Below are 13,225 nucleotides of genomic sequence, written 5' to 3'. Positions count from 1 at the left end.
ACCTAACTGCAAGTTGCTCAGTCAGTCTGGATTAAAATAAGTTCATGCTGCAAGAGAGTAGCAAATCAGGCTGCAGTATATGGGAAGACTTCGGTGACAAAGACAACTGCACACAAAGCTGTGGACCCTGGGGCTGAGCAGAATACAGGTTGGAGGGAGTTAATTGTGAAAGGTTTCCAAGCAGTGTGGAATGTTGCTCTGTGTAGATTACACGTCAGCTTAAATGGTTTAAAAACCAAGCTTTGCAAGAAAATACTGATTGTTACAAGCAGTTCCTGTTTCCAGCAAGTTCAGCATCAGGAGTATGCCAACAAGAACTGCCCAGGCTCCACCAGAGGCAACGCTGAGCCCAGGAGACAAAGAGTGCAAAGACAGCAAGGACGACAGGGCAGCAGCCCTTCCTCACTCACAAACCTCTGCTGTCTTCCCAGTTTTCCCAAAAGACACAGACAAGCCCCTGCTCAAATGGAAAACAAGGCACTGAGGCAATGAAGAGTACTTGCTTTCCTCATGCAGCACTTGAGAGCTCAGGAGGAAGAAAACTACACAAAGAAGGAGTTCAGCAGCTTCTGGGAGGGATTTCCATCTTTGCTCAATTACATCTTTTTTCTTTTTTTCCATTCAGCTTCAGGAAATGGAGAAGTCTCATGATATGGCTTGGCACCAGAAGTATTCGAGCCCCAAGAAAAAATAAGTGCTGGGAAAATACAAGGACAAGAAAGTGACAGCACGACCAGCACGATTAATGGTGCCTGAAAACTCTGATAATTTTCTAAGACTGGCTTGGCAGACAAGAGGAGAGCAGCACAGTTTAGCTTAACTTCAGATGGCTTTGGACACAATTGTCTGAAGAACACATATAGGCAAATCATTTTGTTGTGGATCAGATAGCTGCATGGAAAACTGGCAAGACTCCAGTCCCAGAGAGTTGAGATCAACAGCACAAAGTCCAACTGGCAGCCAGTTACTCCTCACATTCCTCAGGGGTCCATAACTAGGCTAGTATTGTTTAATGCCTCTATTCACAACCCAAAGACAGAACACACCCTCAGCAAATTTACAAATGGTACCAAACTGTGGCAATGGCTGACACACACACTGGGCAGGGCTGCCGTTCAGAGGAACCTCAGTGGGCTGGAGAAACGGCCTAACAGAAGCCTCAGGAAACTTAAAGGTAAAATACAAAGTTCTGTCCTTAAGCAACCTTTTCTAGATAAGCTCTAGTCTGAGTTAGAGGGTAAGCAGAGACCCTCAGAAGTGCCTTCATACCTGCGTTAGTCTGTGATTCAGAATTCCTCATGCAGGCATCTTCCTGTTTACAGAGGACTGATGAGATTTTTTTTACATATATTGGGCTGAAACCAATGCAAAGTCACTTGTAAGCTCACACAACTCATTCTTCTCCCAAATCCATCTTCCTGCATATTCTGTCTGATATTTACACTGAGGCAACAGTAAAAGCACAACAGGAATCAACTGCAACAGTACAGACAGCAAACACAGATAAGCCATGGAGAACAGGCTATTCTTTCAGTCAAGATATCACCCTGCCTACACCCAAACCCCACCAGCATTTGGGTCTTAGTTCACTGGATCCAAGATTGATTTCAAGCTTTCTTTGGAAAAAGTGGGAGAGAAAGGAAAGCAGGGGACCAATTCAGTTTCTGATGTTCTTCATAAGATCATTGCTTCCTGGTCTAGTGACAGTAGTGGACATCCCTCACTAATGCAGCACGTTTTACCATGAAGTAAATAGCTAGAATCAGAAACAGGAAATCACATCAGTGGATTCTCTTATCTCCTCTGACATTTGTTTGCTGAGTATATCCTCTACAGACCCAGAGGAACCCACTAACAGCCAGGAAAAAGCGGGTTAGCCTTCGGGAGCTTACACTATCTGCTCAGCCATGTACTAGACAGCCAGTTATAAGTTCTTGAAATAGAGTTAAAGAATACAAGATGCAAAGCTTAAAAATATGCCTTTTCTTTTTCAAAAAAAAAAAAGTACAGTCAGTTGTAAGTAGATCTACAAGAAGACACTCACTCAGCTACCTTTAAGAAAAGTAAACCTCTGCAATGCACTGCATACAGAGTTTTCTAACCAGCAAGAGACAGTTGGGTAAACCGCAGTGTTTCCCCAAAGAGCTTTTTCAGTGGCTATTTTTTGTTTCCACCCTGCGGGCAGACACTTGACAAGGCAGTACAGCGCCCTCAGGCTGCTGAGCACGAGGCTTGTTTTGCTGTCTCACTCCTGCAAAACAAACACAGCTCAGCGTGAGGCTGGTGTGGGCACGGTGGGCAAGGGCAGTTCCATGGAGGGAGTCTCAGTCACTTCGGCAGGACTAGGCTTGCGAAGCTCCAGTTTCTCAGTGAGCTGGTTATGAAGCTCCTTCACAGCCTCCCCACTCTGCAGAAAGAGATTTAGGGAAAGGAAAACCAGAAGAGTCAGACTTCGTTCCTGCTGCTACTAACTACAGCACTAAACACGCAGTTAACCTCCATGTTTTAACACAAACCAGTGCAGAAAGAGGAAGTTACCAGGTAATTAAGACAACTTGGAAAGCTGCTAACCAAACAAAGCACACATTCCATTAAGCAAGGTCTGGGAAAGGCAGATGCTTTCATTTGCAATTAATTTTCCATTTCTCATTACCTGTTTGGTGGGTTCCAAAGCCTTCTGGAGAGACTCTAATTTGGCAGGCGCCACTTTGTGATGCAGATGAAGCAGCAATCTTAGTACATGTCTGTGTACATTGTCCTTTCTGAAAAAAAGGAAACAAGTTTAAAGCAGAGAAACAGTTATACACAAACATGATCTGCAGAATGAGAAAGCTACAACAATGCTATCAGAAGAATAGCAAACACAACTAAGGACTGACAGCTTTGCTGTAACCTTCCAAAATACCTAGGAATTGCTTGCATGTAACACAGTGCTAACCCTGCCTCAGATCTCCAACTAATGCATATAAATAAATCAACAGGGTGAACTAACTGTAGCAACCACAGGGAAAGTGGGGCGGATTTTAAGCAGAGGCTGTAGCACAGAGCAGCAATTTCTCTCTCTCAGCTGTGCTGGATGAGCCATATGACCACACAGGAGAATATTTTGCCCCCATCATATGAGGAGGAAACTGCTTCTGGGGGAGCCTCCCAGAGGTTAGATCTGGTTTGACAGCCACCAGTTAAACCACATTGGCTTAAGAGAATTAACAAACGGGTTTTTTCTGCACGCAGCTTTACAGCAAAGAGCTGCAGTTAGTGCTTCACATTCACAGCCACTGCAAAGCATGAAGGATATTATCTTCTGTAACTCCAACTTGAGAATAACAAATTGTGGTTCAGGTAATCAACACCAACATGAAACATTCAGCAATTCTGCTGTGAAGAACTTTATCACAGTATATACCTTTCCTAAAAGGAAAAGCATCAGACTAATCATTTCAACTGTACATGAAGAGTTTGCTGAAACGTTAAACAACAGTTCAAAGAAGTACAGCCTCCCTCACTTATCTTACAAACTCACTTCCTCTGAGGAAAATCAGATTTACCTTGAGCATGCAGTGAGAAAGAAGCCATCAAAGAGACCGGTGCAGAACTCTTCAACTGCAAATTCATCACCCAGCAGTGTGAGGTTACCAGTGAGCAGATGCAGAAATATATCACTGAAGGCCAAGTCACTGAATGTCTCGACTACACAACATAAAAAGACAGAGACTGAGACTTGCAAATATCGGTTCACAGCAGAGATTCCTGCTGAAATCTCTGTGAAAAACTTTTCCTTACTGGCTTTACAACAGGGAGCCCAGGCAGGTGGCTGTGAACTTCCACCTGAGGAGCAGAGAGCTGAGAAAAATATGAAGAAGACCCACATCTCCCATCAAGACTGAAGTCACACAGAGCAGTTTGCTGCTGTCAGAATCACGGGGACCCCTGCTATACTTTCCCACAGCTCTGTGCTCAGGGCCACAACCACCTCCCTGCACTCCTCAGACCCCACAGTGAACAGATGCAAACTGCTTACCAGCGAAAAAGTCACCCATGTAAGTGAGCTGCCCGTTAAGCAAAGGGTCCAAAGAACAGTGTTGGGTAACAGGGGGAGTGGGGAATCCACCCCACTGCTGGGAGCAGCAGTTCCTAAGCGTGCTGCAGAATTGTCACACAACTTAACCCAGAGAGGTCAGTTCAGAAGGTAACCCCAGGGAGGAACTTAGGGCTGTGTTTGGTCTTGTTTTGTTCCAGGTTTTTTCAACACACAAACCCAAGTCTCAAAAAATATCTGGCCACATGCAATTACTGTGAGCAACTGCAGAATTAAGTCACCTAAATTTTTATCTTTCAGTTTCATTCATAAAAGCTCTCAGCTAATCCCATTGTTAATACAGCCTTTGATGTCTACTGACCTTCAGTCACTACCCCTAAGTTCTTGGATCAGCAGAAAAAATATCCTATTTGCAGACAAAAAACAAACATGTCATTCTGCAGGGCTTAACAATTAAGTCACCAGAGGAGGCAAAAGCAAAATGTATGCATTTATCTCTGAAATCAGTTTCATTTCAGGCTGTTACTTGACCCCTGGGTCTCCAAGACAAGGGAAACAGCTGAAGAACAGAAGACAAGACAAAAACTCACCTAGTGCTGGCAGGAGCCTGAGGAAAGCATTCTTGTTTCTCTGTTTTGTTATGTGAAGGATATAGTATAGCCCAATCTCACAAGCTATTCTGTTCTCCTGCAAGAATCTGTTAAAGGAGCAAAGCTTTTCAATCAATAAATCTTTCTTTCTTTTTTTTTCTTAAAAGAGATTAAAACAGTGTTGGATAGGAATCAAGCAGTTATAGCAGCAATGGTTAACCTCAGAGCCACAGGAAAGCAGCTAGTCAGATAACAAGCATCACTAAATCCACTGTCACAGCCAAGGACAATTTTACCATTCAGCAAACATTGCATTATCTCACAGTTATACAGTTGGATCTGGTTGGGAACACTTTAAATAGTATTAATGATAAAAGTGATAATTTTAAAAAGAGTTTTTAAAAAAGCTCAAGTAATTTAAAATGATAGAAAGCACAGCAGTGTTTTGTTTTATGGATTCCTAGAGGTCAAACATCAGCACTGTCACAGAGCAAACATAAATCCAACCAGTGGGATTCAGCACTCCAGATCATGGCATACAGATAAGAATTGTGCTGGAAATTAGTGCAAGATCTGAATATGAGAAAACACAAAGAGGATTTTTAATTATCTCTTTGAAGCCCCTGCAGTGATAAGTTATCAACAGAGAGTGTTTTGTGTGACAAAGATGTAAAATAAGATTCACAATAGCACTCCCCAGATAGCAGGCATGGGCACTTATCCAGCTGCACTCAGATGAAATGGTATCACTTCAGCATTCATCACTCACTGCCTGGAGAGTCACACAGTCAGCACTATTTGAAACCACTACTTGAAAACAGTACTACAAAGTACTTTCATATTCTCTCTGATGTAAAATGGCCAAAGCAAGAAACATACTTTGTGTAGATATATTTCATTTGAGGAATCATGGCGGAAACCCATTTCACTAAAAGTGAAGTGTAGGTTTGATTAACCAGGACTAAATCTTACTCCCCAAAAGTCTTTACCTCATACAGTATTTTCTTCTGTCAGTGTTGACTGGCTTCTTGATATTTTGCTTTAGTAACAAGACCAGTGTGTAAAAAGTAGTTGGGAACACAGATTACATACTTGGTGAAAGCCTCAGGAATGGTGCTGGGGTAGGGAATCGGCCCCTTTTCCTCCGAGGGCAGTTTCTGATCTACATTGAACGTGTGATCATCCACCACAAAGGACATCAGCATAGGTAAGAACTTTGTAATCAATTCAGCTTCCTTAGAGGGATGGAAGGAGACAGGAAAAAGGAGAATGCTTTCATCAATCAGTTCACACCACCTAATAATTCCACAGCACCATAACAAATACAGAGGCAATGTGATAAGCTCCACCCTACATCTCTGAAAACAACTTTCAGACACCCAGTTCCTTGAAACTTCCCCACGACCCAGTGGTAATGAGGAAAACTGTATTTCACCTAATTCTGTTCAAAAGCCTTCTCTGGACAATGACGTAGCACTTCCTCCAAGAGATGTTTGAGCAAGCACTGCACTGCACATTAAGGATGGTACCATTGCTTTTAACAGCAACTACAAATCATATTCTTTATTCCCTAAACTGACAGAGATCAATGCACAACTAGAGTAGCAAAATAAAGTATTTACGTGCATCTTCTCTCCACAGAAAACAGTGCTGCATCAGATTCACAGAACAGTAGGCTAAAGAATTTAAGAGAGGAACAGTTCAACTTAGAAACAGTAAGGGCAGACATCCATGGAAATGAAACATGCACAGGAAGCTTACAGCATGCCCAGCATGCCCACTTCAGCAGCTGTGCAGTGACCACTTACCTGCTTTTTCGAAGGAAGCTCTTGTTGAAAAACATGCAGAAAGCTGACTTGAAGATTAAATCAGGGACACAATGTACATCAAATAAGAAACAGATCTAAAGAAGGCTCACCATTTTTGGTTCCTTGAAGACTTGACTGTCAATCATGTCCCAGGCTCCCTGTCCTAAAGACAGCATCCTAAGGAGCAGCAGCAGATCTGGGCTTTCCTCGAATTTTAAAGAGGGGGAGAAAAAACAGCTAGTTTGATCTTCCACAATTTACACATACAAGTATTCATCTGGAAGCAGTGGTTTACATTCAAAACCCTCCTGGACTAACAGGAGAGGCATTCAGTTCTCAAATTTAATTGATAGCCGATTCCTAAAATGGGAATCAAACAGCTGCAAGAAGAACACATAGCTGAGAGTTGTTCTTTGTAGCATTCTGTAATGTGCTAAGAAGTATGCAGGCAATCTGAGCAGGACACTGTTTCTGAAGGTGTCCAACCAAATTAGGATACTGAAATACAACTTGACAGGATGAATCAAATCATCTCAGCAGAAGTAGGAAGTGTGCATAAGAACAAGTTTTGCCTTTATATTCTGCCCTGAAACCAAAACAATCTTCAATTTTAAACTGCCATGAAGAACTTATTTAATCCAACAACGAAATTTGACAGCTCAGAGACGAAGACAGCAAATGCCTCACACAGTTCAGATGTCTGTATGGCTCCTTCCCTTCCTACTGAATAACCTCCTGCAGACACTACTTGCAGGAACTGCACTGTACTGCAGCCAACAGAGCAGACCAGTGTCACATGAGCCATCACATTTACCACGGCAGGGAATAAAGACTGCTGCTGTTTAGTACACTGCTGGAAGGACAAAGTAGGGGTGCACATACATACACAGCTGTCAGGACAGAATGGGCCATACAAAGAATTCAGATTGCTCCAAAATGCCTCCCTCCACACAGAGCTCCTGCAGATCTCTGAGGTATTTGATACAAACAGGAAGCCAGATCTACACTTCTCTTATTTCAACTTACAAAAGCATTTAAAAACTTGATCCTACTTCTTCTACATTGCCAGTTGTTTGCTGATGAATGCTGTTCAATTAAGGCTAGGGGTCACGTTAGCTACGCTTGCTGCAACACTCACCCTGGGTAAGGTGTCCTGCCCAACGAGGTCCTGCAGGTGCCTTATGGTACTCAGGGCTAAGGTGTTAATGGCAAAGGGATCACACAAGATCATCGATAAGTCCCTGAGAGAAGAGGCAGAAGTCAAATAAATACACATCACACCTACCCACCATCGCAGCAGACCAGTTTCATAGCCAGCTGTAGGACACTAGCTTCTTAAGATGTGTCTCACTGAACACAGAACAGAGTGTGTTGTTGTAATCCTGCAATCCTGTCAACTATTAGATGTAATGTCAAAGTAGTACCTGCAGTATATCAACACAAAACCCAGAAACTGCTGTGTTAATGGGCAACAATACCTTAACTATTGTAACATAAAACTCACATTTCTGTCTTTTGTTACCTATAGGTTTTCATTCCATAAACCTTCTCCTGCCTTTGTAAAAACATCATGAATGTTATTTCACATAACCTGCTCTATCAAGTGAAAGAAAATAATTACCAAAGGTCTTTAGAGCTGAAGTGTAAGGGTGTGAGCTCACACAGTTACAAGGTCACAGAGAAACCTGCAACAATTACTCAAGGTAACTGAAGCATTACCAAGGACCTCACCAGAAGGTGTCAGAATACACTCTAGTGCAATAATGTTGCTGAATCCACTGCATTTGACCATGTAGAAGAACTACTGACTGCCTGCTGGTTTTAGGGAAGAATTAACACCTGAACTACGTCACATATTGTGACAACTGGAACCCAATTTGCAGTCTATCAATAAACAGCCTAAGCAGCTTACCCCAAAACTTGCTCTTGTCCTTTCTTCACTCCATCCAGAAAGCCTTGCAATTCCCGAGCTCTCTTGTTGTCCACAAACTTCTCCCGAATGCAGGCATCAAGGCACCACGTGAACTACTCAGAAAATGAGAATGCTTCATGACAATGACAGACTGGCAATAAAATACACAGTATCAAGGAAAACAGGCTTGGAACGATCTCCAAACCTTGGGAGCTAACAAGTTTTGTTAATATACTCGGGTATGGTAACAAGCTGATCACAAATACCAAAGGAGGTTGAATACAAAAACATCTCAAAAGGAGGTCAGAAGTTCCAATGTAAATTAAACTGTTGTCACTTTCTCCCCTTCTGGGGCAGGTATTCCTTGGCAGGTAAGGCCATTGAAACTACATCACTTAATAGTAATAACATGAGATTTTTTTTTTAGCCAGTGTTCTACCACTCCCACCTTGTAAATAGAGCTTACTAAAAGCAGAGACATTTCTGCTTTCTTACCAAAATGGAAAGACAGTTGAGTGAAATGTTTTACCTGTGGGTTTGGCTTTTTTTTTCCCCTTACAAAAACACCTAAGCTTTTCTCAATACTTCAGATGCCAAGAAAGAAAAACTTGCTCAACTTTCTGAAATGTTTCATCATGGCTTATTTTCCTCTCACCAGTCTCTGCATTACGCAGTGGCAAAATGAGGTCACCAACAACAAACTGCACCTTGAACAATAATGATCCTTTTTCTGTTCAGTCACTGTCTATACACTGATTTTGAGGCTCTTGATCAGAAGACATTAAAGAGCATGCAGTGATGTTTATCATCACTCTAGGACACATTCTCTGCAAGTAGAATACACACAAAGCTTAGCAGCATTACTTAGGGGTTTTTAAAAAAAGCTTTCCTGTAGATCAGAACAATGCTGACTATGGGCAAAGCACCAGTAACAAGATCCTGATGTGACATTAACACTGTGCCCACCACATCCCATTACTTTAATAGCTTTATGTTTCTATAACTCAAGATTCAAAGTATTTCATGTTACACACATAGCTTACTGACAGATGGAGTGTGTCACGCCACCACAACGGGAAGGAGAGCAAGCTTTGATTAAGAACCTGGAGCTAGCTCATGTTTTTGATTTATTTTTTTTTTCCAGTAGCGTGAAAGTACCACAAATTTGAATGATTCATGGGTTCTGAAATGAAAGCAAGCTGCTGGTTAACCAAGACAAAGTTTTCACCTGAAGTTCCAAGGACTATAAGGTGACTTGGATTCAAGGTCTGAACTCTCTTCTCAGAGAGAAGTCATGGGCTGAAGTCCTGCAGGGCAGCAGGTATCACAGGAATGGATAAAACAGAAAATTCTCCAGTAATATTCCCATCTGCCCACATGACTAATACCTTATGACAAGGGTCAACAGTGCAGATTTCACTGATTTCCAGGTCATGCAGTGACATCAGGAGCTCTGCCCGCAGCGTGCAGTAATGCACATTCCTTGTCCGGAGGAATAAAGTTCTCAAGAACTGCAACACCATGTCATAGAGCTTCACATTCTTCCCAATCATCTGAGTCAGCTTCTGAACCACCTAAATCCAAAGTGGAAAAACATGCACTCACTACCAAGAGATACTGTGACTTCACACACAAAACGCAAGTGATTCCTGCATTTACATGATTTACCAAGTTTGAACCACCCACATTAACCAGAGTTCCTTAAAAGCAGCTATTTTAAACTAGGATTCGTAATGTTCATCAAACTTTTCATGGCATACTGAAAGAGCCAGGAATTTAAAAAACAGCTCTCTTGCAAAACAAAAACAAAAACAAAAAAAAAGGAAGTATTTGTAAAGTCAAGGTGCTCAGCTAAACAGTACCTGATATCAAATAATGTAATCTGCAATTAATAAAACATGGAAAGCAGCTCATTTTTCTTTGGAAGCCTTTTGGATTTCTAACTACTTCCAGGCTACAGGACATGAGAATGAAGGTGAAGACTGCAGTGCAAAAGTAAAGGAAACAACAGCAGAGCACTTGCACTAAAAGTGGGCTTCTGAGGGCAAAACAGATCTAAACTATATCCTTCAAGTAAAAGAGGTACTATGCTCTGAAATTAAATTAATTATACTGCCTTATCACTGCAATTCCTTTGCATTCTCAATAGCAAGATCCTTCCAGGAACTCTGGTATTTTGGAGCAAAGGTCCTGGAAGGTGAAATGACCAATTACAGCTGAGCCAATCTAATGGCTTGCTGTTACCAAAAAGGAGAGAGACCCACTCCTTACGCCTATGCCCTCCCCTCCCACATCAAGCTTGCCAGTGAAATCCAGCCCAGTTTGGTTCTGATTACCTCATCTTTGAGCAGATTCAACTCACCGTCTTGGAAAACCACTTACTGATTTTATTTGCACTTAATGAGCTGACTCAGCTCATGAAAGGGTCTGATATTACCAGAGCAATTGGCAAGGATGGAAGGTGCAGCACCTGCCCTCCCAGCAGCAGCATTAGATCAGCTCCACCTCAGCTGATGCAATTCTACCCAAAGAGTAACTTCTCTGAATGCAAACATAGCTGCAACTTCCAATGTTCCTTTCCATTAAAAATAATATTAAGGAATTGGTGTCTGTCTGTCCTGCTTAAAAAAAAAAACCACCCCACACCACACAACAAAAATAACAAATGCAACAATAAAAGACATTTAAGATAATCAAATTGATTTGATAGGGAGGCTCTGGCTTCAGAACAGCTGAGCAATATTGCCAGGATGAGCAATAAGGAAAATGTTTAAAGTTCATGGACAGCTATGACCACTAATAAATAATTACACAGCATCAAGCAGCTATTAAAATAATTCCTGATGCTTTGATCAAGACAAAATGGCCCATATTTCAGTGGCCGATCTTCTTCAGTAGCAAAGTTGGGTGGGTGAAATGAACACTCCACAGTGTGATGAGGTTGACTGGAAGCTGATGAACAACATTCAGAAGCATGTTGTAAGAGATTCCCTTGTCTTACCTCTCCCTGACGTCTTGCTTTGGGAGACGGACTGAAGAAGTTGTGCAGGACAGAAATATCGTTGCTGAAGAGAATATTTTCTTTCTCCAGGATATATTGCTTCAGCAGTGGGGATACTTCATCACCAAACAGAGCCTGGTTATCCTGCCAAATCTGGCGCTTCACCTCCACTGCACATGCTTTATATAAATCCTTATCAGCCATTACTAACTTCAGCTTCTTCTCAGGCACCTATGATCAACAGAGCAGTTACCTCCATATCAAGAACCTCACCTGCCTGACTTTCCAACAAGTAACTGACTGCAGAAGACATCTAAATCACAATCTCATGTAACCTGGTAATTTACATAGCAGTGCAATTAAATAAAGTATCACAGACTCATCTTCTGCCCTTCCTACTCTATTAGCAGTAAGGCAATCCAAAGGAATTTAACTTTTAAAACAAGCAAATAACACATTGAGTTTTCCCTTATTCCTTTCTAAGAGGACAAAAGATTTTCTCTAAATGTATGACAATGAGATTTGGGGTTATACAGAACTCTTCTTATGAAAGGAACAGTTCTGAATCCATTATCATTGAATGGTTTGGGTTAGAACAGACCTTTAAGATCATCTAGATCCAACCCCCTGCTATAGGCAGGGACATCTCCCACTAGATCAGGCCGCTCAAAGCCCCATCCAGCCTAGTAATTACCTTAAGTACAATACAATGCTTTTAATAAAGCTGCTTCTTGAAATTTTTGTTTCACAAATTTGAGTCTCTATCCTGTATCCTTCTAATTACCTTCTGAAAAACCTTCAGCTTGCCATAGGTTTCCATATCAGCTATAGGGAAATTCACTTACTGGTGATTTTGACTACTTTTAGGAAGCCATATATATTGAATAAGATCAGGAAATTGTCTCACCTGATTTTGAGATACTAAAATGCTTTTTAAATTGGCGTATCAAGCTGTTAACCAGACACAAGAGTCCAGTAAATATTCAGTCAGTTGCATTGATGCTTGCAGAGCATCTGCAGCTGGAGCCTGCAGCCCAGCCAACAGCACAGACAAGAGAAGTCGTACAACAGAGACGTAACAGAACAAACCACCATGGGCACAACAGAACAGGCCAGCCTAAACAGCAGTTTTACCTTGGGCAAGTGCTTCATGACACACATTACCACAGGCTGTATGGAAGGCATCTTGACCAAGGAAAAGCTTTTCTCCAGGAGATCTTCCAGCTTCTTGTACCTGAAAACAAATAAGACCAAGAGACTCTAACTACCATTTAACTGCAAAGGTCCAAAACTCATCTCAAACACTGCAACTTGAGCCTCCAAAAGACTCAAGTCTTTTTCAGAAGCCACTTGCCCACTGCAGATAATATTCACATTAAATCCCCCTCCCACCCCACATAACCAACCAGCCTACAGACCTTTCCTCCACCTTCCCTTCCAAGGCGATGGCCGAGACTCGCTCCAGCAGCTTCTCCCTCAGCTCGTCAAACACCGACTGGTGGAACTCCAGCCGGGGGGTGCCGTGCAGGTCCAGGAAGGGCAGGGCCGACTGCAGCGAGGGCAGCAGGACCCCATTTTCTGTCTGCCAACACAAACGGGGGACAGGAGTGGTCAGCAAAGGCTGCTAAAAATAATAATAATTAAAAAAAGAGGCCAAAAGAGCACGGAGCAAAGCACAGGCACCACCCGCGGCCTTCTCACCCCAAAACAAAGCACGGACGCCACCCGGGGCCTCCTCGCCCCGCCGTCTCCACGGCGACCCGCCCCACCTGGAACTGCTCGATGGCCTTCAGCGGCTCCGTGCAGTTGGTCAGCGTCTCCTTGAGATCCTCGCCGTTGGCCACCCCCAGCTCCTGCAGCCCCGCGTACATGGCA

General features: G+C 42.5%; 1 protein-coding gene across 1 annotated transcript; it reads right to left on the bottom strand.

Annotated features, from left to right (window-relative positions):
* Positions 1 to 425: 425 nt before the first annotated feature.
* On the bottom strand, positions 426 to 13,221 carry NELFB (negative elongation factor complex member B). Its single transcript, XM_010720767.1, has 13 exons — positions 13,120 to 13,221; positions 12,769 to 12,932; positions 12,485 to 12,584; positions 11,351 to 11,581; positions 9,738 to 9,923; positions 8,350 to 8,462; positions 7,576 to 7,678; positions 6,548 to 6,643; positions 5,722 to 5,864; positions 4,630 to 4,736; positions 3,549 to 3,690; positions 2,654 to 2,762; positions 426 to 2,407 (listed from the first exon to the last, which is right to left on the bottom strand). The coding sequence occupies exons 1-13, from the start codon at positions 13,219 to 13,221 to the stop codon at positions 2,270 to 2,272; spliced, it is 1,734 nt and encodes a 577-aa protein (XP_010719069.1). The 3' UTR covers positions 426 to 2,269.
* Between the last annotated feature and the right edge of the window lie 4 nt (positions 13,222 to 13,225).

Source organism: Meleagris gallopavo, chromosome 19 (genome assembly GCF_000146605.3).
Source record: "Meleagris gallopavo isolate NT-WF06-2002-E0010 breed Aviagen turkey brand Nicholas breeding stock chromosome 19, Turkey_5.1, whole genome shotgun sequence".
NCBI classification, from domain to species: domain Eukaryota; kingdom Metazoa; phylum Chordata; class Aves; order Galliformes; family Phasianidae; genus Meleagris; species Meleagris gallopavo.
This window is presented reverse-complemented; position numbering and strand designations above follow the sequence as displayed.

Coding starts and splice junctions, on each gene's coding strand:
- NELFB (XM_010720767.1), bottom strand. CDS start 13,221: ATGTACGCGGGGCTGCAGGAGCTGGGGGTGGCCAACGGCGAGGATCTC. Junction 8,463..9,737: donor CTGTTGACCCTTGTCATAAG/GTATTAGTCATG, acceptor TTTTCTGAGTAG/TTCACGTGGTGCCTTGATGC. Junction 2,408..2,653: donor CTTTGGAACCCACCAAACAG/GTAATGAGAAAT, acceptor CTCTTTCTGCAG/AGTGGGGAGGCTGTGAAGGA.